Source organism: Salmo trutta, chromosome 9 (genome assembly GCF_901001165.1).
Source record: "Salmo trutta chromosome 9, fSalTru1.1, whole genome shotgun sequence".
Taxonomy (NCBI): Eukaryota; Metazoa; Chordata; class Actinopteri; order Salmoniformes; family Salmonidae; genus Salmo; species Salmo trutta.
Genome location: NC_042965.1, coordinates 401,599 through 422,517, shown reverse-complemented (window position 1 = coordinate 422,517; position 20,919 = coordinate 401,599). Strand labels below are relative to the sequence as shown.

Below are 20,919 nucleotides of genomic sequence, written 5' to 3'. Positions count from 1 at the left end.
GCATTACAATACCACCAGCCATACAGCTCGTTCTGTGCGTGATTTCCTGCAAGACAGGAATGTCAGTGTTCTGCCATGGCCAACGAAGAGCCCGGATCTCAATCCCATTGAGCACGTCTGGGACCTGTTGGATCGGAGGGTGAGGGCTAGGGCCGTTCCCCCCAGAAATGTCCAGGAACTTGCAGGTGCCTTGGTGGAAGAGTGGGGTAACATCTCACAGCAAGAACTGGCAAATCTGGTGCAGTCCATGAGGAGGAGATGCACTGCAGTACTTAATGCAGCTGGTGGCCACACCAGATACTGACTGTTACTTTTGATTTTGACCCCCACTTTGTTCAGGGACACATTATTCAATTTCTGTTAATCACATGTCTGTGGAACTTGTTCAGTTTATGTCTCAGTTGAATCTTATGTTCATACAAATATTTACACATGTTAAGTTTGCTGAAATTAAATGCAGTTGACAGTGAGAGGACGTTTATTTTTTGGCTGAGTTTAGGTGTGCATTCTTCTCTCTTCCATAGCAGGCATAAAAGAAACACAGACTGGACAAGTAGGTGCAATGGATTATGGTCATTGTAGGTAATTACCATGTTTTCTGCACTATAACTCCCTACTACCATTGCACAGTTCAGGCTGGATCTGATTTATCTCTAGAGAAACTGTGCAATGTGCACATAGAGCACAGAGAAAAAAACCTAAAACAAAACAATTAGTTGCTTTAAATCTGAAAAATAACAGAAATGTTGGTTAATCGCTCATCACTTACCTTAACCCTTACCCTAACCGTAACATTAGCAAGTAGTTGCTTATCAACAGATAGTATGACACTTTCTGTAGTATCCAAATAAAGTGTGATTTTCTATTAGATTACCACCGACATAGGGACAAAAATTTGCGGACAACAGGTGAAGTTGAAATGAAGTTTGTTCAACATTCTGACTTGTAAATGAGACTGTTCGGGAATGCTGAGCCTACATTATGTTAAAGATGAATGTGTAAGTATTTCAATCTCTGATTCTAAAAGAGGCTTCCTGTGTATGTATTGGGCATGGCAGTATAAGCTCAGGCCTATGTATAATGTCTTGATTTTTTTGCATTTCAATGCAGTATTATCGTAAGTAAACTGAAACAATTACAAAAAATAAACAAACTGTTCCAACAGCAAGTAGAGGTTGATTATGTGCACTGTCATGTGGAATAGAAGTGTGCTCTTTCAATTAAATGTCTGTCTACTACTATAAGTTCTGACTTACCACAAACCTTTCACATAGCTATGCCCCTGACAGTTATTGGCCTAAACAGCTGTGATGTGGATGGGATACAAAGGAGCTCACAATCATGTATGTTTATGTGGTTTATTTATGAAAACAAAGGAACTCAGAAAATATGGTATCCCATGTAAATAATTACATCAAATATTAACTTTTTGTTTGCCCAGCATCCCTATGTAATTTCACCCTTAAACAACCCTAAAACTACAACACAAATCTTTAGTTCTCAAAGATTGATGTCTACAGAAGTTACAATACAGTGCTAAAAAATATTTCAGAAAGTTACAGCAGGAGTGCATGCAAATACATAAAATTATTTTATTAAAATATAAAAATTATCTATTATATGTTGACCAAGAACTAAAATGAACAAATAAGTGAATATGGTGAAAACAATTCGTATGACATCCCTCGGGCAAAACCAGCTTTTTTTTTATGTAAGAGGTTGTCTGAATCTGTATAATGAGGTTAATGGGGATTTAGCAGATCAAGTTTAAAACATCACCACTACTAACAACTAACCAAATGATCTCAGCTTTGTCAACTGCAGTTGTAAATGATCTAAAATGTATAGAAAATACACTTACCACCTCAGAAATTACAGATACATAATTGTAAAAATCCAGTCACAACAGGTGTATTGTAAAAGGTAAACAAGCAGACTTCATGATTCTGAATTTGGAAGGAAGACTAGGTTGTGTATTATGACACATCTACCTAGTTTTGTTTACAGAGGTCTTTGTAATGCTCAAATATTAACAAAATAACAATAAGATTATTTACTTTTAGATTCAAATTTTCTGTCTTTTGTAAGTTTTTGTACACGTGGCGATTAGTCGTTTACACAGAGAAAGAAAAAAAAAGAAACAGGCTATACTGTGAGTGTTAATTCACCTACATATGGAATATAACAATAATGTTCAAATGAAAGACTAGCCCATACACAGACAAAGGAAAAAGTTATAACATTCAATAATGAAAGTTGTCAGATATGGCACATGCCAAATATACAAACAGGCTGGGAAACAAACCACAAGAGTGTGTGATGTGTGTTACATCTTAGTAAGGGAGCATTTAACATTAACACTGGCTGCAAAAAGTGAATTTTTCTATATGCCACCACATACTGGGGACAGAATATCAAAGCATGAGACTCAAAAATAATCTTTAAGACAATCAGAAAATGTATCAAACAGCAACTTTACTTTGCCATAAATGTGTAGATAAAACACTCAGTAAATACAAGTAGGGCCATGATTAAGTCAATGTATCACTCAACCGCAGTCTAGTGTTAACCGTCAACTACATTGAACAGACCCTTGAGACAACAGATTTACAAACACTGAATGGAGAATGGAAGATTGAGAACAAAAATAAACAGTTATCAATTCTCTTCTTTAGATGATCATTAAAACCATTTGTTTTACATTGTCAACAGAAATTATATGTATGACCATAAAATAACAATTATCTTAATTTCTTAAATATAGCTGTATCCATAAAACCGAGGGGAAAAAAAATGGAATAATGTGTGGTCGCAAAGGTCAAACTAGAGGCAACAGCCATCCCAGGAAGAGAAAGACCATATTTGTTCCTTGAGACAATTTTGTCCAAACCAAAATCAATCTCAGTGTTTCTTAACGGTTTACTACTTACGTAACATAGTCTTTAAAAAATTATAATATTAACTAAACGCATGTTGTTCTGGTGATACCAGGCATTTCCCTTTAAGGGCCAGCAAAAACAAATCCTGACTATGTTCAGTCAGCTATATCTTCTTACACGTTTCCTACGTTTTTTCTTTAAAGGCATTTCTAAATACAAAACATTATCAATATCCTCGTCATTCAAAGTCTTTTCATTATCTTATAAAAGTCATCCAGGGGAAGAAAAAAGAGAGTAGACTACTAGCTAAAATGGGGGGTAAATTAACTACGGTAAGAGAGGGACTGGACTGTATGTGGGTCTTTCTCTGATCAATCGGAGTCACTGCTTTCTGAGCTGGAGCCACTGGAGCTGCTGCTGCCAGAGTCAGAGGAGCTGCTGCTGCCACTCATTCGAGAGGCGCCCCCTGCTGGCGCCGAGCCTGCCTTCTCTGCACAGGAGAAGGAAGGAGGTAAGGGGAAAGTTAATACTGAGGCATACAGTCAAATCCAGAGATATCAACTACAGAAAAAAGACAAACATCCTTTTCACAGAGAGCATCAATGGACAATATATTATACACATCCCAAAGCTGGCAGTTTCTTAATGTGGTTCAGTTGTAGGCTCTTTTCTAACTCTTTTTATGTTTTCCTGAACCAGTTCTTGGCACTATTTTTCCCAATCCGGCAGACAACGCCATTGAATAAGTTCCCACGTTTACTTTGCCGATGTGGCAACAAACTACATCTCTCTGTCCCCTCTAAATTGTTGTTTTTCTGTTTTGGTGGTGCTAACGAGTCCACTTGAAATTCAATTAGACCAAAACAATAGTTCCAGCTCAAGTCAGTTTTGCTCTCTACATTTAGCCTCTTCACTGTTGATGTTGAGACTGGTGTTTTGCGAGTGACGTTCAGAACTAGCATTCCCACCGAACACTTCCGGTGAATTTACTAAATTACTCACGATAAACGTTCACAAAAAACATAACGTAATTTAGTAAATTCACCGGAAGTTTGCGGGGGGTATGCTAGTTCTGAACGTCACATGCTAATGTAAAAAGCTGGTTTTTGATATAAATATGAACTTGATTGAACAAAACATGCATGTATTGTATAACATAATGTCCTAGGGGTGTCATCTGATGAAGATCATCAAAGGTTAGTGCTGCATTTAGCTGTGGTTTGGATTTATGTGACATTATATGCTAGCTTGAAAAATGGGTGTCTGATTATTTCTGGCTGTGTACTCTGCTGACATAATCTAATGTTTTGCTTTCGTTGTAAAGCCTTTTTGAAATCGGACAGTGTGGTTAGATAAAGGAGAGTCTTGTCTTTAAAATGGTGTAAAATAGTCATATGTTTGAAAAATTGAAGTTTTTGTATTTTTGAGGAATTTGTAATTCGCGCCACGCCCATCATTGGCTATTGGAGCAGGTGTTCCGCTAGCGGAACGTCTAGATGTAAGAGGTTATTAAACAGCTTGGAAAATTCCAGAAAATTATGTCATGGCTTTAGAAGCTTCTGATACGCTAATTGACATCATTTGAGTAAATTGGAGGTGTACCTGTGGATGTATTTCAAGCCCTACCTCCAAACTCAGTGCCTCTTTGCTTGACATCATGGGAAAATCAAAAGAAATCAGCAAAGACCTCAAAAGAAATTGTAGACCTCCACAAGTCTGGTTCATCCTTGGGAGCAATTTCCAAATCCCAGAAGGTACCACGTTCATCTGTGCAAACAATAGTACGCAAGTATAAACACTAGACGTCGGCCGATTAATTAGGGCCGACTTCGAGTTTTCACAACAATCGGTATTACTGGACACCGATCATGGCCGATTACATTGAACTCCACGTGGAGACTGTGTGGCAGGCTGACTACCTGTTATGCGAGTGCAGCAAGGAGCCAAGGTAAGGTGCTAGCTAGCATTAAACGTATCTTATAAAAAACAATCAATCTTAACATAATCACTAGTTAACTACACATGGTTGATGATATTACTAGTTTATCTAGCTTGTCCTGCGTTGCATATAATCGATGCGGTGCCTGTTAATTTATCATTGAATCGTAGCCTACTTCGCCAAACGGTTATTTAACCTCTTATGGCTAGGGGGCAGTATTTTCACGGCTGGATAAAAAACGTACCCAATTTAATCTGATTATTAGTCCTGCCCAGAAACTAGAATATGCATATAATTATTAGCTTTGGAGAGAAAACACTCCAAAGTTTCTAAAACTGTTTGAATGGTGTCTGTGAGTATAACAGAACTCCAATGGCAGGCAAAAACCTGAGACGGTTCTGTTCAGGAAGTACCCTGTCTGACCATTTATTTGCTTTCTTTGACATCTCTTCCAAAAACTAAGGATCTCTGCTGTTACGTGACAATACCCACGTCTCCAATGGGCTCTCAGAGCCCGGGAAAAACAGGAATGACGTAATTCAAAGCCCTGGCTGAAACAAAGGAGAGCAAAAGCTAAGTGGTCAATCAGTGGAGTAAGCCTTACGCTTGCGACCTGCCCCGCCCCCGGCTTTCGGTTTTTCCCCCAGTTTACAGACAGGCAGATTCCCGGTCGGAATATTATCGCTTTTCTACGAGATAAATTGCATAAAAATTGGTTTTAAACAGCGGTTGACATGCTTCGAAGTACGGTAATGGAATATTTAGATTTTTTTTGTCACTTTCTGCGCCATGCTCGTGACCGCGATTTAGTATTCTGATAGTGTCTAGAACGCACGAACTAAACGTCGTTGATGGAATATAACGATGGATTATTTGGGACCAAACCAACATTTGTTATTGAAGTAGAAGTCCTGGGAGTGTATTCTGACGAAGAACAGGAAAGGTAATAACATTTTTCTTATAGGAAATGTGATTTTGGTGAAGGCTAAACTGGTTGGGTGTCTAAATAGCTAGCCCTGTGATGCCGGGCTATGTACTTAGAATATTGCAAAATGTGCTTCATCCGAAAAGCTATTTTAAAATCGGACATATCGAGTGCATAGAGGAGTAATGTATCTATAATTCTTAAAATAATTGTTATGCTTTTTGTGAACGTTTATCGTGAGTAATTTAGTAAATTCACCGGAAGTGTTCGGTGGGAATGCTAGTTCTGAACGTCACATGCTAATGTAAAAAGCTGGTTTTTGATATAAATATGAACTTGATTGAACAGACATGCATGTATTGTATAACATAATGTCCTAGGTGTGTCATCTGATGAAGATCATAAAAGGTTAGTGCTGCATTTAGCTGTGGTTTGGGTTTATGTGACATTATATGCTAGCTTGAAAAATGGGTGTCTGATTATTTCTGGCTGGGTACTCTGCTGACATAATCTAATGTTTTGCTTTCGCTGTAAAACCTTTTTGAAATCGGACAGTGTGGTTAGATAAAGGAGAGTCTTGTCTTTAAATAGCTGTAAAATAGTAATATGTTTGAAAAGTGGAAGTTTTCGGCTTTAGAGGAGTTTGTATTTCGCGCCCCGCCCATCATTGGATATTGGAGCAGACGTTCTGCTAGCGGAACATCTAGATGTAAGAGGTTAACAAACGCATTTGCGAAAAAAGCACTGTCGTTGCACCAATGTGTACCTAACCATAAACATCAACGCCTTTCTTAAAATCAATACTCAAGTATATATTTTTAAACCTACATATTTAGTTAATATTGCCTGCTAACATGACTTTCTTTTAACTAGGGAAATTGTGTCACTTCTCTTGCGTTCCGTGCAAGCAGTCAGGGTATATGTAGCAGTTTGGGCCGCCTGGCTCATTGCGAACTGTGTGAAGACCATTTATTCCTAACAAAGAACGTAATTAATTTGCCTGAATTGTACATAATTATGACATAACATTGAAGGTCGTACAATGTAACAGCAATATTTAGACTTAGGGATGCCACCCGTTAGATAAAATACGTAACGGTTCCGTATTTCACTGAAAAAATAAACGTTTTGTTTTCTAAATGATAGGTTCCGGATTTGACCATATTAATGACCTAGGGCTCGTATTTCTGTGTGTTATTATGTTATAATCAATTCTATGATTTGATATTTGATAGAGCAGTCTGACTGAGCGGTGGTAGGCAGCATCACGCTCGTAAGCATTCATTCAAACAGCACTTTCGTGCGTTTGCCAGAAGCTCTTTGTTGTGCTTCAAGCATTGAGCTGTTTATGACTTCAAGCCTATCAACTCCCGAGATTAGGCTGGTGTAACCGATGTGAAATGGCTAGCTAGTTAGCGGGGTGCGCACTAATAGCGTTTCAATCGGTGACGTAACTCGCTCTGAGACCTTGAAGTAGTTGTTCAACTTGCTCTGCAAGGGCCGCGGCTTTTGTGGAGCGACGGGTAACGATGTTTCGAGGGTGGCTGTTGTCGATGTGTTACTGGTTCGAGCCCAGGTAGGGGCGAGGAGAGGGACGGAAGCTATACTGTTACACTTGCAATACTGAAGTGCCTATAAGAACATCCAATAGTCAAAGGTATATGAAATACAAGTGGTATAGAGAGAAATAGTCCTATAATAACTACAACCTAAAACTTCTTACCTGTGAATATTATACTAAGTTCTTTTAACAGGAACCACCAGCTTTCATATGTTCTCATGTTCTGAGCAAGGAACTTAAACGTTAGCTTTTTTACATGGCACATATTGCACTTTTACTTTCTTCTCCAACACTTTGTTTTTGCATTATTTAAACCAAATTGAACATGTTTCATTATTTATTTGAGGCTAAATTGATTTTTATTGATGTATTATATTAAGTAAAAAAAAAAGTGGTTCATTCAGTATTGTTGAAATTGTCATTATTACAAATAAATAAATAAATATATTTGAAAAAAATCTGCCGATTTTAATCGGTATCGCCTTTTTTTGGCCCTCCAATAATCGGTATCGGCAGTGAAAAATCATAATCGGCCGACCTTTAACAAACACCATGGGACCACGCAGCCGTCATACCGCTCAGGAAGGAGACGCGTTCTGTCTCCTAAGTTGAATGTACTTAAGTGTGAAAAGTGCAAATCAATCCCAGAACAACAGCAAAGGACCTTGTGAAGACGCTGGAGGAAACATGTGTAAAAGTGTCTATATCCACAGTAAAACCTGTCCTATATCGACATAACCTGAAAGGCCACTCAGCAAGGAAGAAGCCACTGCTCCAAAACCGCCATAAAAAAGCCAGACTACGGTTTGCAACTGCACATGGGGACAAAGATCGTACTTTTTGGAGAAATGTTCTCTACTTTTATGAAACAGAAATAGAACTGTTTGGCCATAATGACCATCGTTATGTTTGGAGGAAAAAGGAAGAGGCTTGCAAGCCGAAGAACACCATCCCAACCATGGAGCACGGGGTGCTTTGCTGCAGGAGGGACTGGTGCACTTCACAAAATAGATGGCATCATAAGGCAGGAAAATTATGTGGATATATTGAAGCAACATCTCAAGACATCAGTCAGGAAGTTAAAGCTTGGTTGAAAATGGGTCTTCCAAATGGACAATGACCCCAAGCATACTTCCAAAGTTGTGTCAAAATGGCTTAAGGACAACAAAGTCAGGGTATTGGATTGGCCATCACAAAGCCCTGACCTCAATCCTATAGAAGATTTGTGGGCAGAACTGAAAAAGCGTGTGTGAGCAAGGAGGCCTACAAACCTGACTCTGTTACACCAGCTCTGTAAGGAGGAATGGGCCACAATTCACCCAACTTATTGTGGGAAGCTTGTGGAAGGCTATCCGAAATGTTTGACGCAAGTTAAACAATTTCAAGGCAATGCTACCAAATACTATTTGAGAGTATGTAAACTTCTGACCCACTGGGAATGTGATGAAAGAAATAAAAGCTTTAAATCATTCTCTCAACTATTATTCTGACATTTCACATTCTTAAAATAAAGTGGTGATCCTAACTGACCTAAGACAGGGAATTTTTACTAGGATTAAATGTCAGGAATTGTGAAACTAAGTTTAAATGTATTTGGCTAAGATGTAAGCTTCTGACTTCAACTGTATATACACACACACACACACACACACACACACACACACACACACACACACACACACACACACACACACACGAGGTCGAACGATTATGATTTTTTTAACGCCGAAACCGATTGTTGGAGGACCAAAAAAAGCCGATACAGATTAATCGGACGATTTTCTAATTTATTTGTAATAATGACAATTACAACAATACTGAATGAACACTTATTTTAACTTAATATAATTCATAAATAAACATGTTCAATTTGGTTTAAATAATGCAAAAACACAGTGTTGGAGAAGAAAGTAAAAGTGAAATATGTGCCATGTAAAAAAGCTAAAGTCTAAGTTCCTTGCTTAGAACATATGGAAGCTGGTGGTTCCTTTTAACATGAGTCTTCAATATTCCCAGTTAAGAAGTTTTAGATTGTAGTTATTATAGGACTATTTCTCTTTATACCATTTCTATTTCATATACCTTTGACTATTGGATGTTCTTATAGGCACTACAGTATTGCCAGCCTAATCTCGGGAGTTGATAGGCTTGAAGTCATAAACCGCGCTGTGCTTCAAGCATCGCCTCTTCACTGTTGACGTTGAGACTGGTGTTTTGCGGGTACTATATAATAAAGCTGCCAATTGAGGACTTGTGAGGCGTCTGTTTCTCAAACTTGACACTCTAATGTACTTGTCCTCTTGCTCAGTTGTGCACCGGGGCCTCCCACTCTTTCTATTCTGGTAAGAGACAGTTTGCGCTGTTCTGTGAAGGAGTAGTACACAGCGTTGTACCAGATCTTCAGCTTCTTGGCAATTTCTCACCTTCATTTCTCAGAACAAGAATAGACTGACGAGTTTCAGAAGAAAGGTCTTTGTTTCTAGCCACTTTGAGCCTGTAATCGAACTCACAAATGCTTATGCTCCAGATACTCAACAAGTTTAAAGGCCAGTTTTATTGCTTCCTTAAATCAGAACAACAGTTTTCAGCTGTGCTAACGTAATTGCAAAAGGGTTTTCTAATGATCAATTAGCCTTTTAAAATTATAAACTTGGATTAGCTAACACAACGTGCCATTGGAACACAGGAGTGACAGTTGCTGATAATGGGCCTCTATACGCCTATGTAGATAGATAGTCCATTAAGAAAATAAACAGTTTCCAGCTACAATAGTGAGTTACAACATTAACAATGCCTACACTGTATTTCTGATCAATTTGATGTTATTTTAATGGACAAAAAATGTGCTTTTCTTTCAAAGACAAGGAAATTTCTAAGTGACCCCAAACTTTTGAATGGTAGTGTGTATATATAAAAAATAAATTACAGGGTGCAGTTTGGAAAAAACATATCCTGTCCGAATCGTCCTCTGGATTAACGGACATTCTGTGATAATAAATACATAACTAGTCCCAACGCGAATAGGGATATAGCCTTACTTATAACTCCTGCAGAACTAAGCATTCCTTGCAGTAAAATTATACACTAAATGTACGCAAAATTTGGACTTGGGAACAGGAGTAGAGAAATATGATATCTTTCTGCATCTTGAGAGACTGCAATGTTCAGTTAGATACAATCTTTAGAGCTGCTGTCTTCATCATGAAAGCATCATAAAAGGAGACAGTATATCAACAGGTGATGTAAAGTACTTAAGCAAAAATACTTTAAAGTATCAGTACTTTACCATTTATAATTTTGACAACCTTTACTTCAATACATTCCTAAAGAAAATAATGTACTTTTTACTCAATACATTTTTCCTGACACCCAAAAGCATTATTTACATTTTGAATGCTTAGCATGACAGGAAAATGGTCCAATTCGCACACTTATTAAGAGAACATCCCTGGTCAACCCTATTGCCCCTGATCTGGCTGACTCATAGCACACATGCTTTGTTTGTAAATGATGTCTGAGTGTTGGAGTGTTCCCCTGGCTATCTGTAAATGAATACATTTAAATAAACAAGAAAATGGTGCTGTCTGGTTTGCTTAATAAGGATTTTTTTTATTATTTATACTTTTACTTTTGATACTTAAGTATATTTTAAATCAAATACTTTTAAACAAGTAGAATTTCACTTGGTGACTTTCAACTTTACTTGGGTCATTTTCTATTAAGTTTACTTTAATCAAGTACGACGATTGGGTAATTTCAACCACATAAAATATGCATTGAAGCCGAATTGAAACACGTTGGGTCGTATTCACAGTATTCTTTTTCCTTACAACTGGTCAAACTGATGTCATTTGGACATTTTTCACAGAAAGTCTTACGTTTGTATCGCATTGTATTTTCTCCCCAGTCCCGAAAGGTCTTTGCTCTGCGAAAGACGACAGAGAACTTTACCGATGTCAACTAGATTGAAGCATTCATTCTATCAAGCTATTACACTATTCTGTTGAGCAAGGGTATATTTTAGGGAAACATAATGACAAAAGAGAAGCTACATAATATCTAATTATAGACAAGTTGACTAACAAATAGCCTACCAAAATGTTGGATATTATAAGCAGAAACATATCTAAATCAGGCAAAACAAAATCCTGCACACACACTCAAAAACTTGTTCTACAGTCTGACATTTTCTATATTTACGGGTTAGGGTTGGGTGCAGGCCTCAGAGTTTCACTTTATCGCATATAGTTGAGCGGTTGTGGATGAGTTATTTGCAATTGCGGGCGGGTGAACAAACAGTTGACCCGTTCACCACTACCTACGGCACTACGCCTCTTCCCTATTTCACCTAGATATTTTGTGTATATGTATTGAAATGTAGGCTGTGTGTGTCGTTTCTAAATTCACGTAGTTCTGTCCTCGTGCTTTACTTGTCTATTTCTGTTCAGTAATATGTCATGTTTCGGGGATCCTAATAAAATACCAAAAAGCAATTGCGCGAAGGGTGGGAGGGTGAGCAACATCAGTGTTAAAAAGAGGGGGAACAAACACAAGGGAGCTTGAGAGCATTTAGTAAACAGGCAGAGAAAAGAGAGGTTTACCCCTGAAGAACCAGGTAACCATTAGCGACTGGAGAAGGGCATCTGTAAAAACAACAAGAGTAATAGCTCACAACTTACGTAAAAGTTTCCGCTGCTTTTTTTGCAAACAAGACTTGACGTATCGTTCGAGCTCACGAAGGGTAGAGGGTTTGAGTGTCTCAAAGTCTATCTCTATCTCGTCCGGATTGGAGTCACGCAGCGAAGGCTCCCGGGCCTGGATGATGTGGACCACCCTGCCCAACTTCTCACCCGGAAGACGGTTGATGTCCAGGCTGAGCTGGCGCTTCTCGTCGTATGACATGGGAAGGGACGGCTCCTCTTCAGACTCGTTGTTTGCCGCCACCACCTTGGTCCCTTTCTTCGGTTGCCTGAAAATGGTTTGGTCAGATCTTTGATAGGCCTACGGGTTTTGCCTCTCTCAGGATGCTCAAATTAGCATTGAGAGAAGTTTAAAGTACAGATGATTTGTGACAGACTGACACGTCTGGATCAGACTACAAGGGGAAAGTGTAACACAGCAGAGCGTAACACTGTTACAACAAGTGGCATGGGTAATTATGATTCATCCAAAAGTTCACGTTCCCTGCAGTATTGAGCAAATTAATTGTGACAAATTACGAAACGGATACAGTGCCTTCAGATAGTATTCATACCCCTTGACTTATTCCACATTTTGTTGTGTTACAGCCTGAATTCAAAATGTATTAGATTTTTTTATTTTTTTTACACACAACGCAGCATAAAGATGACGTGAAACCATGTTTTTAGAATTTGTAGCAAATGTATTGAAAATGAAATACAAAAGTCTCATTTACATAAGTATTCACACCCGAGTCGATACATGTTAGAATAATTTAAGTCAAAACTAACTAGGCAACTCAGGAACATTCATTGTCATCTTGGTAAGCAACTCCAGTGTATTTGGCCTTGTGTTTTAGGTTATTGTCCAGCTGAAAGGTGAATGTCTCCCAGTGTCTGTTGGAAAGCAGACTGAACACCAGGTTATCCTCTAGGATTTTGCCTGTGCTTAGCTCTATTCCGTTTCTTTTTATCCCCTCAAGAAACTCCCTAGACCTTGCCGATGACGATCATACCCATACCATGGTGCAGCCACCTGCTTGAAAATATGAACAGTGGTACTCAGTGATGTGTTGTGTTGGATTGGCCCCCAACATAACACTTTGTATTCAAGACATAAAAGTACATTTCTTTGCCAATTTTTTTGCAGTTTTACTTTAGTGTCTTTATGCAAATGGGATGCATGTTTTGGAATATTTTTTAGTCTGTACAGGCTTCCTTCTTTTCACTTTGTCATTTTAGGTTATTATTGTGGAGTAACTACAATGTTGTTGATCCATCCTCAGTTTTCTCCTATCACAGTCATTAAACTCCATAGCTGACTACCAATAGGTGCCCTTTGTGGTTAAATCTGTGTATGAAATTCACTCCTCGACTGAGGAACCTTACAGATAATTGTATGTGTGGGGTACAGAGATTAGGTAGTCATTCAAAAATCATGTTAAACACTATTGCACAGAGTGAATTTTTACTCCTGAACTTATTTACCGTAAATTCCGGACTATAAGCCGCAACTTTTTTCCCAGGCTTTGAACCTCGCGGCTTAAACAATGACGCGGCTAATATATGCATTTTTCCCGCTTTAAATTTTTTTTCCTCCAAAAAAAACACATTCTGTGACTTGCTCAGTTTTTTGGCGGCATGAAGCTTTCATTAGACCAATGAAATTGCCGAACGGGTTATGGTCAAACAACATTTTTGTTTACTGTTTAGATTAAATCGAGCGCTCTCAAATTTCCCATCATTCTGATTACGGTAGTCATTTTGTCACCCTCATCATGGCAAAGACACGGAGAAATGCATATGATGCAGTTTTCAAGTTGAAGGCGATTGATCTGGCTGTTGGAAAAGGAAATAGAGCTGCTGCACGGTAGCTTGGTCTTAATGAGTCGATGATAAGACGTTGGAAACAGCAGCGTGAGGAATTGACTCAGTGCAAAAAGACAACTAAAGCTTACTGGTAATTTTTTATTTTTTGTTACAAGCCGTGTTTCGTTAAAGCCTATTTAATTTTGTTACAAGCCGTGTTTCGTTAAAGCCTATGTAAAGTTCATTTGTTTCAATGTACCGGTAGGCACCTGCAGCTTATAGACATGTGCAGCTTATTTATGTTCAAAATATTATTATTTTTTTAATTCAGTGGGTGAGGATTATATTCAGGTGCGCTTAATAGTCCGGAAATTATGGTAGGCTTGCCATAACAAAGGGTTGAAATAATTATTGACTCAAGATATTTCAGCTTTTCATTTTTAATTTCTAAAAAAATAATTCCAGTATTGTGTGTAGGCCAGTGACACAAACGTTTAAATTCAGGCTGTAACACAACAACATTTGGAAAAAGTCAAGGGGTGTGAATACTTTCTCAAGGCACTGTATGATAAGACTGGGCAGTAGTACCTGGTAGCCGTCCCCGTGCGGTTTGGTTTCCGGGCTGGAGCCTTCTTCTGATTAGCTGGCTTGGTTTGCTGTGCTGACTTGGGCTTCTTCTCGTCATCAGCCTTCCCCTTGTTGGCTTTGTCTTTGTCCTTCTCTTTCTTCTTATCTTTTTGCTTTTTCTCCATTTTCTTTGGTTTACTTACTGGGGCCTGCGACAGAACAGCCAGCTGTTCGTGAACGGCCTTCAGCTGAGGAGAGAAGCAGAATAAAGAGTCACCGATGAGCCCAGATGTTGGTTTATATAGGGTGAAGTGGATGCAGAGACTGGGACAAGGTACTGGAAGTGATGGAAAAATACAGGCATCAAGGGTTAGCTATTGTGGGATGTAGGTATGTGTAACCTGTTGCAGAAAATGTCTTGGACCATTATGTCACAATTATGACAGTTATATTAGTTATATATTAGCCCTAGGAGGAATGTTTTATTTTCTATTGACTTTGAAGGGGTCTCATTTTCTAGCCAATTCATGTGTTTGCTTGATTGACTTCACTTTAAAGGGTTGCTGCATCTTAAATCATCCTCAAGTTACCTTATTCATGTATTGTATGTGCATTAATTAACTATACACTACTCATATTTCTACATATATTCTCAAATGAAAGCTCAGAATATTCATAGAGGAAACAATCAAGAGTGTGTGTGTGTAAATAGTGTACTGTCATTGATCTCAGAAAAACAGTACTATACTGGCAAGGAAAAGAGGAGTCTCGTTAAATAATTTCCCATTGGCCTCTGGAAAAAAGCTGTCAGAGAAGCACACCTGGCCACCAGCCTGGACTGTAGCTGTCTACCGAAAACTTTAAAACAATAAGCAAATGCTGACTCCCAAAGTGATGCACTGACTGATTGCTTTTTGAAGAAACAAGTAATATAAAACAGAAAACGAAAACGATAACATAGAATTGTGAACGCTCTCAGTGACACTTCCTTGTCTTCAGCACAAAAACATTGTTCTTTAGGAGTTATTCAACTTGAAAAAAGGAAGAAATACTGAACCTCCAACGCAACAAAAGCATTTGAAATCATTGCCAGAATCATCAAAAAAACACTAACATCACCAGCAAACAATGTCACCACCATGAAAACTAACATTTCCCATTTTTAAACCACTAAAAGAATGCGACAATGGGAGAAAAAGTAACTACATGCATCTTACAAAAAGCATTAAAAAGGAATATCTAGGTCTACATGTCAAAGAGCAAGCTGACGACTGAGGGAAAGACCTTCAGCACACTTACAACCTGTTTAATAGTTCTCATCCCCACATGTAACCCTCTACCGCTCTTTCAACAAGGTGCAATACAAAAATAAAACGTTTTGTGGGGACGGGGAAGTAAGAGATAAATCACCTGAAAATGTTTGGCACACCCGTTTTTTCCCCCCGCCCTGTTACCATTGGGGTGCTCCACAGTGATTTGCTGGTAAGAAAGCCAAAGGGGAAATCAGGGGACAAAGATAGAAAACTCCAAAGATCATGTTAACATTCTAGTAGCACAACAAACTATTTCATTAGAGCTAAACACTGTCACCATTGGTATGAATGAAATGTAAAACATTGCTCTAAAAATGTGAGCTCTACAGTTACAGCATGCAAGCCATAATACCAAGTTATTCTAACAGTTTATTGCAGCATTTGCAGCGGCAGAGGGTTAACTATGTCACTTTTACTCTGGATGGCTGGCTTAAAATTATCTCTGAACATCGTGGAGTGGCTTTGATTTTTAAGGGTTAGCGGTCTAAATCTGAAGTGGGGCATGAGGGGGGCATCTCCCTGTTCATCCATCCATGGGTTTTGGATCTTGGTCCTTGGTTGTGAGAACCCACCTGTTCCGAACCCACCTGTTCCTGCAGTTCGGCGAGCCGCGTGGCCCGCTCCTCCTCTGAGTCGGAGCTCTCCGTACTGGAGGTGTTGCCGCTGCTCTCACTGCTCTCTGTACTCTTGCTTACCACCGGCATGGTGGAGAGCTGTGTGGCTTCGATGGGCTCGTCCGGCATCTTGGCAAATCGCATCTCAAACACATCCTGAGAAACACAAGACAAGGGGTAGTTCAACCGACAACCCTCCAATGAGGTGGTGTGGATATCTGATTAATCTTATCCTACCTGGAGCTTCCTGGCCATTGCAACAACCTCGTGGTCGGGGGGGTTGTACTTGTAGCAATTTGAAAACATTAACCGGACGTCTGTCGCAAAACTTTGGGCATCTTGGTAATCTCGACTGTCCATTTTTTTCTGTGGATACAGAGCAAACAGTCAGAGCCTTATTACTGAGATAGAGATCTTTATAAAACTCTAAACAAATATATTAGCAAAACAGATGTAATTGTCCTCCCCTTAGCAGTGACTGTTGTTGAGGGATAGTTCCATTTGAACTATTCTTAACCACCAAATAAAAACATTGGTCAAATTATTTTCCTCCACCAAGTAAACAGCCAGGCTTTGGAGGTTAATTTATAAGAGTTAGTAGTGAGTCGAGGGAGTGAATAGGGAACCTACTTTGACAGTGCTCAGGTCCATGGGGTGTTTGATGATCTCATGGTAGTCATGTAGTTCTAGCGCTGCTGCGTCTACAGGCTTGTAGAAAGGCCAAGCGTGGGCCGTGTACTTCTTGGACAGCATCTCCTTCAGGATGACTTCGCAGTGCTTCAGCTGCTCGCCGAGCTTGCCTTTCTTGCCACTGAGCAGTGGCGCCTCTCCATCCTCTGTGTCCTTTTTGGGGGGCTTGACGGACCGCACTGTGCTCTCCCGCCTGGACAAGACATTCTCCTGTTTGGATTCTAGGAGCTGGGTAGGGGAGTCACTTCTACTGGCCGAGATTGCTGAGGTGGTGGGAGTTGTTGTGTCTGCTTTCCGCTTGACCCCCTTTTTCTGTGGAAATGACAATGGCCAAACGCAAATATATAAGTAGCCTGATTCTCTTCATCAAGATATGGCATATTAGAAATTCTCTCAGATTTCTAATAACTTATATCCTAAGACAACATTTTGACGAGTAAAACTGTAAAATGCGCTCCCCACAAGAATCCACCATTAGACTGTAGAGCTAAATGAAAAGACCCCCTAGAGCGGCCTGTCTCTCTGGGACTTACTTTGATGACTGGCTGTGCCGTTGGAACCACAGCCATCATGGAGGCAGCGGTAGGCACAGCTCGGACAGGGGTAACAGATGTAATGGTTGGCACTGGGGTGGCTGCTATGACAGGAGTCTGAGACAGAAGTGGAGGGGAGCTGGGGTAAGAAGATGGGGGTGAATCCGTCGACTCACCCTGTGCTTGGCTCTCTGCAAGAAAGATGATGGAAGCAAAAATGTGTAAATGACAGACATTTCCTCAGCGCATGAGTCCCTATCAACTGTGAAAGGCTGGACTTGCCTGCACTAACGGGCCCTCCTGGTTTGCGGGCTGCTTTGACTTTGGGCGCCGGTGGTAGCAGCTCCACCTCCTCCTGAGGCATTTGGGCCACTTTCTGTAAGAATATCTTCTCTAGAGCTTGGGCCATCAGCACAATGTCATCTGTAGGCTGTGGGAACACAAGAAAGGATGAGTTATGGGTCAAGATTAAGGTGAACAAGGTCAGATGGTTTGCTTGATCAAAATCATCACAGCTATCAAAAATGCCTACGGGGCACCTCTAGACTGACTAGAGGAAGTGTAAATACATCCTCCTCGTAATGAGTCAAAATACAGTTCAAAAGCCTTCATCAATGTCACTGAAAAACCATCTGTGTGTGTAAACATCTGTATATGATCCAGTGAAAAAACTGCTAAAGGAAATAAGCTCTTTGAACTACCTGTTGAGTGTGGACCTTGTTGTTTTTCACATCTATATTTTTATGAATGGCAAAGGAGAATTTACCTTGTTGTAGATATAACAGTTGGTAAACATTGTATTGAAGTCCTGCATACACTCGCTGGCACTCCAGTAGTAGTTATTCTCTAGCCTCTTCTTTATTGTTCCCATGTCCATTGGGCTCTTGATAACTTTATGATAGTCCTGTATGACAGCATCAAGAGGGAAGTAGAATTCACTATGAATGAGCAATAACATAACAGCCAGGAAATAAAGAAAACATTTAAAGATTATGATTGTTCAACAATGAGGGGTTAGGGTTAGTTAGGAACCACACCAAAATGTACACACATCCACACAGTGTATATATTAAAGTGCAACAGCTTACTTTTACCCAGAGCAAAATATTGTTCAAGCTAGAATCCTTTGTTACTACATACATTTTAGACTTAGACATTAATGACATATACCCACTGATTCTTGGAGAATATAACTTAGGAATGTCTCATGAGCATTGTTCAACTGTCATACCCCATCAGAACCCAATATATAAGCCTGTTTCACGACAATGTTTGTTAAACGTAAACAAACATTGTAGCCTCAAAACATGGTTAAAACTATGCATTTGATATTATGGATGGTCAGTCCTTGAATCCATAGCTCCATCTATGAATTTGAGAGTGGTTACATTTCTCCAGGTCCATCCCTCAGCTTTTTACCAAAACAGAGGCGGGGTCCACACTTTGTTATTGTTTCAATTAAGGATTCTAGCATTAAGGCTCTGCTTTTAGTACCCCATACTGACTACCAATAACAGAGAGAAAACTACTGAGTGTGGAATTGACTTACGGCGAGACATAATTTGATGGCATCCACAGGTGTGTAAAAGGGCCACGCAAACTGATGCTTCCATAGAGTCTTCACCACAACGTTCTGCATGTACTGTAGTTGGTTTGTTTTCCGGCCAGGCTTGTTGGGGTTGGTGAACTCTGGTGGCGAGGGATTGACAAGTGCCGGGGCGGACGCAGGAACAGCCGACATACTGGCAACAGGAGAGCACTTCTTCCCTGTTCTACAAAACGTCTGAGTCTAGTGTTTTCAATGGATACTTTGCTCCTCTTTCAGCTCATTATTCCTCCAGCAGTACACACATCCCATCACCACCTGAGTGTATGTGCCCTGCCAAACAAAATAGTCAAATATTGGAGTTAGAAAATTAAAGTGCTGTTCAGAAAATATGAGACCTTCAGATGCCATCCTCACAGACAGTGGTCAAATCTCGAGTCAATTGGGCTAATATTTTATGAGAATGACTGAGCTATGGAGTGGTGGCTAAATTCTAATAAACTAAAAGTCAAATGAATCTAAAATGTGAGTACACATACATGTAGCCAAAGTAATATAGCCTACACAGACCACTTAGAATTGCTAACAGGGGCAAAGAAGTGAGCATTTCGCTGGGCAACAGCAATGATGCAGAGATCAACAGTCACAAAAGTACACATTGTAGGATAATGAACTACGCCAAAATCTGGCACGTTTAGCAATCACAAATCCATATGGCTAAATGTAGACAGATTAGCTAGTTACTCGACTGGGCGTACACCCTTTATTTCACAAAATAGTAGCCATTTACAATTTAGCGACCGGGTGCATATGATTGTGCATCACATCTATTCCTTTAAAAAGATGGCGGGCAGGGGGATGCTATAGCTGTTTGCTACAGTAACTAGCCTTTCAATAGGCAAAATGCTAAATGTGCACGCAATGCAAATAGCTAACTTACACACTAGTTCATGTGAAGTACAACTAAAATGCTGACCAGTGCGTTGTAGAAGCGCTGAAAATAATATGAAACGATAACTAGGTTACCCTTTCAACTTTGCATACGACAAATGTAGCGTTAGCTAAGGTTAACTACTAGCCTAACAAATCCTCGCTAACTAAGCTTTGTATGCATTGTTTCAATCAAGGCGCCGAGCGGGCAGGCTGACTCAGAAAGCAACCTATGGATTGAGTGTATTTGATAAACACTTCGATATGCATCCCATCCCTTAAATTACACAAATCAGGAAAAAGTACATATTTTACTTTATTACTTTCTCAAGTGGCTCCAATGGATGTTCGCTCGCAGTTTTCTGGTACCTTTTTATTTCAGCGAAGTAGCATAATAGACGAGTTATCGGCTGTCTGATATCCCATGCGCAATTTCGAGCAGCATCATGGTCCTTGTTGTGTTTTGATGGGTAAAGCGTTTGGAATTGGAGTTATGTCGCTAAATGACTGACTACATATCCCGGGATGCAGCTCCTTTAAGCGCAAGCCATGTTTGGCACAGGGAGCGTTTGAGGGGTAAAGGCCAGAGATATCACAGAAAAGAAGAGATAGAAATCCCATTGGACATTGAACAAAGACTGTCGACCAATCGCGTTTACGTTGCCATGTTGCGTCACGTGGTTGTTACGGTATCGTCACGTGGTTGTTACGGTATCGTCACGCAACACTCCGAGTCTATATTTGTATTTAGGCTATTCGGAGTCGATAATCACGTAATAATAAGTAATTCCCTCCACCGCGCCCACATATTGGGGAAAGCAAACATTCTTTCCAATGGACCACCATTGTAAAAGTCTATTTTGTTATACAGGATAACAAAACATGCCAAAGCTGCTGTGTAACCAGGTCAAAAATCTTCAGGCTATTTGGCATG

At 39.7% G+C, this 20,919-nt stretch overlaps 1 protein-coding gene across 5 annotated transcripts; it reads right to left on the bottom strand.

Moving 5' to 3' along the window:
- Positions 1 to 1,344: 1,344 nt before the first annotated feature.
- On the bottom strand, positions 1,345 to 20,499 carry LOC115199698 (bromodomain-containing protein 3). 5 transcript variants are annotated; one of them, XM_029762008.1, is made up of 12 exons: positions 20,309 to 20,461; positions 19,059 to 19,388; positions 18,276 to 18,413; positions 17,792 to 17,939; positions 17,510 to 17,700; positions 16,917 to 17,288; positions 16,524 to 16,652; positions 16,245 to 16,442; positions 15,770 to 15,838; positions 14,381 to 14,607; positions 11,984 to 12,273; positions 1,345 to 3,369 (listed from the first exon to the last, which is right to left on the bottom strand). In XM_029762008.1, exons 2-12 carry the CDS (start codon positions 19,248 to 19,250, stop codon positions 3,251 to 3,253), a joined length of 2,073 nt encoding a protein of 690 aa, XP_029617868.1. In that variant the 5' UTR covers positions 19,251 to 19,388; positions 20,309 to 20,461; the 3' UTR covers positions 1,345 to 3,250. The 5 variants fall into 5 exon arrangements, with proteins under 5 accessions (XP_029617868.1, XP_029617872.1, XP_029617869.1 ...); XM_029762012.1 differs by having other exon boundaries at positions 16,260 to 16,442; positions 20,309 to 20,454; XM_029762009.1 differs by having other exon boundaries at positions 3,251 to 3,369; positions 20,301 to 20,468.
- Between the last annotated feature and the right edge of the window lie 420 nt (positions 20,500 to 20,919).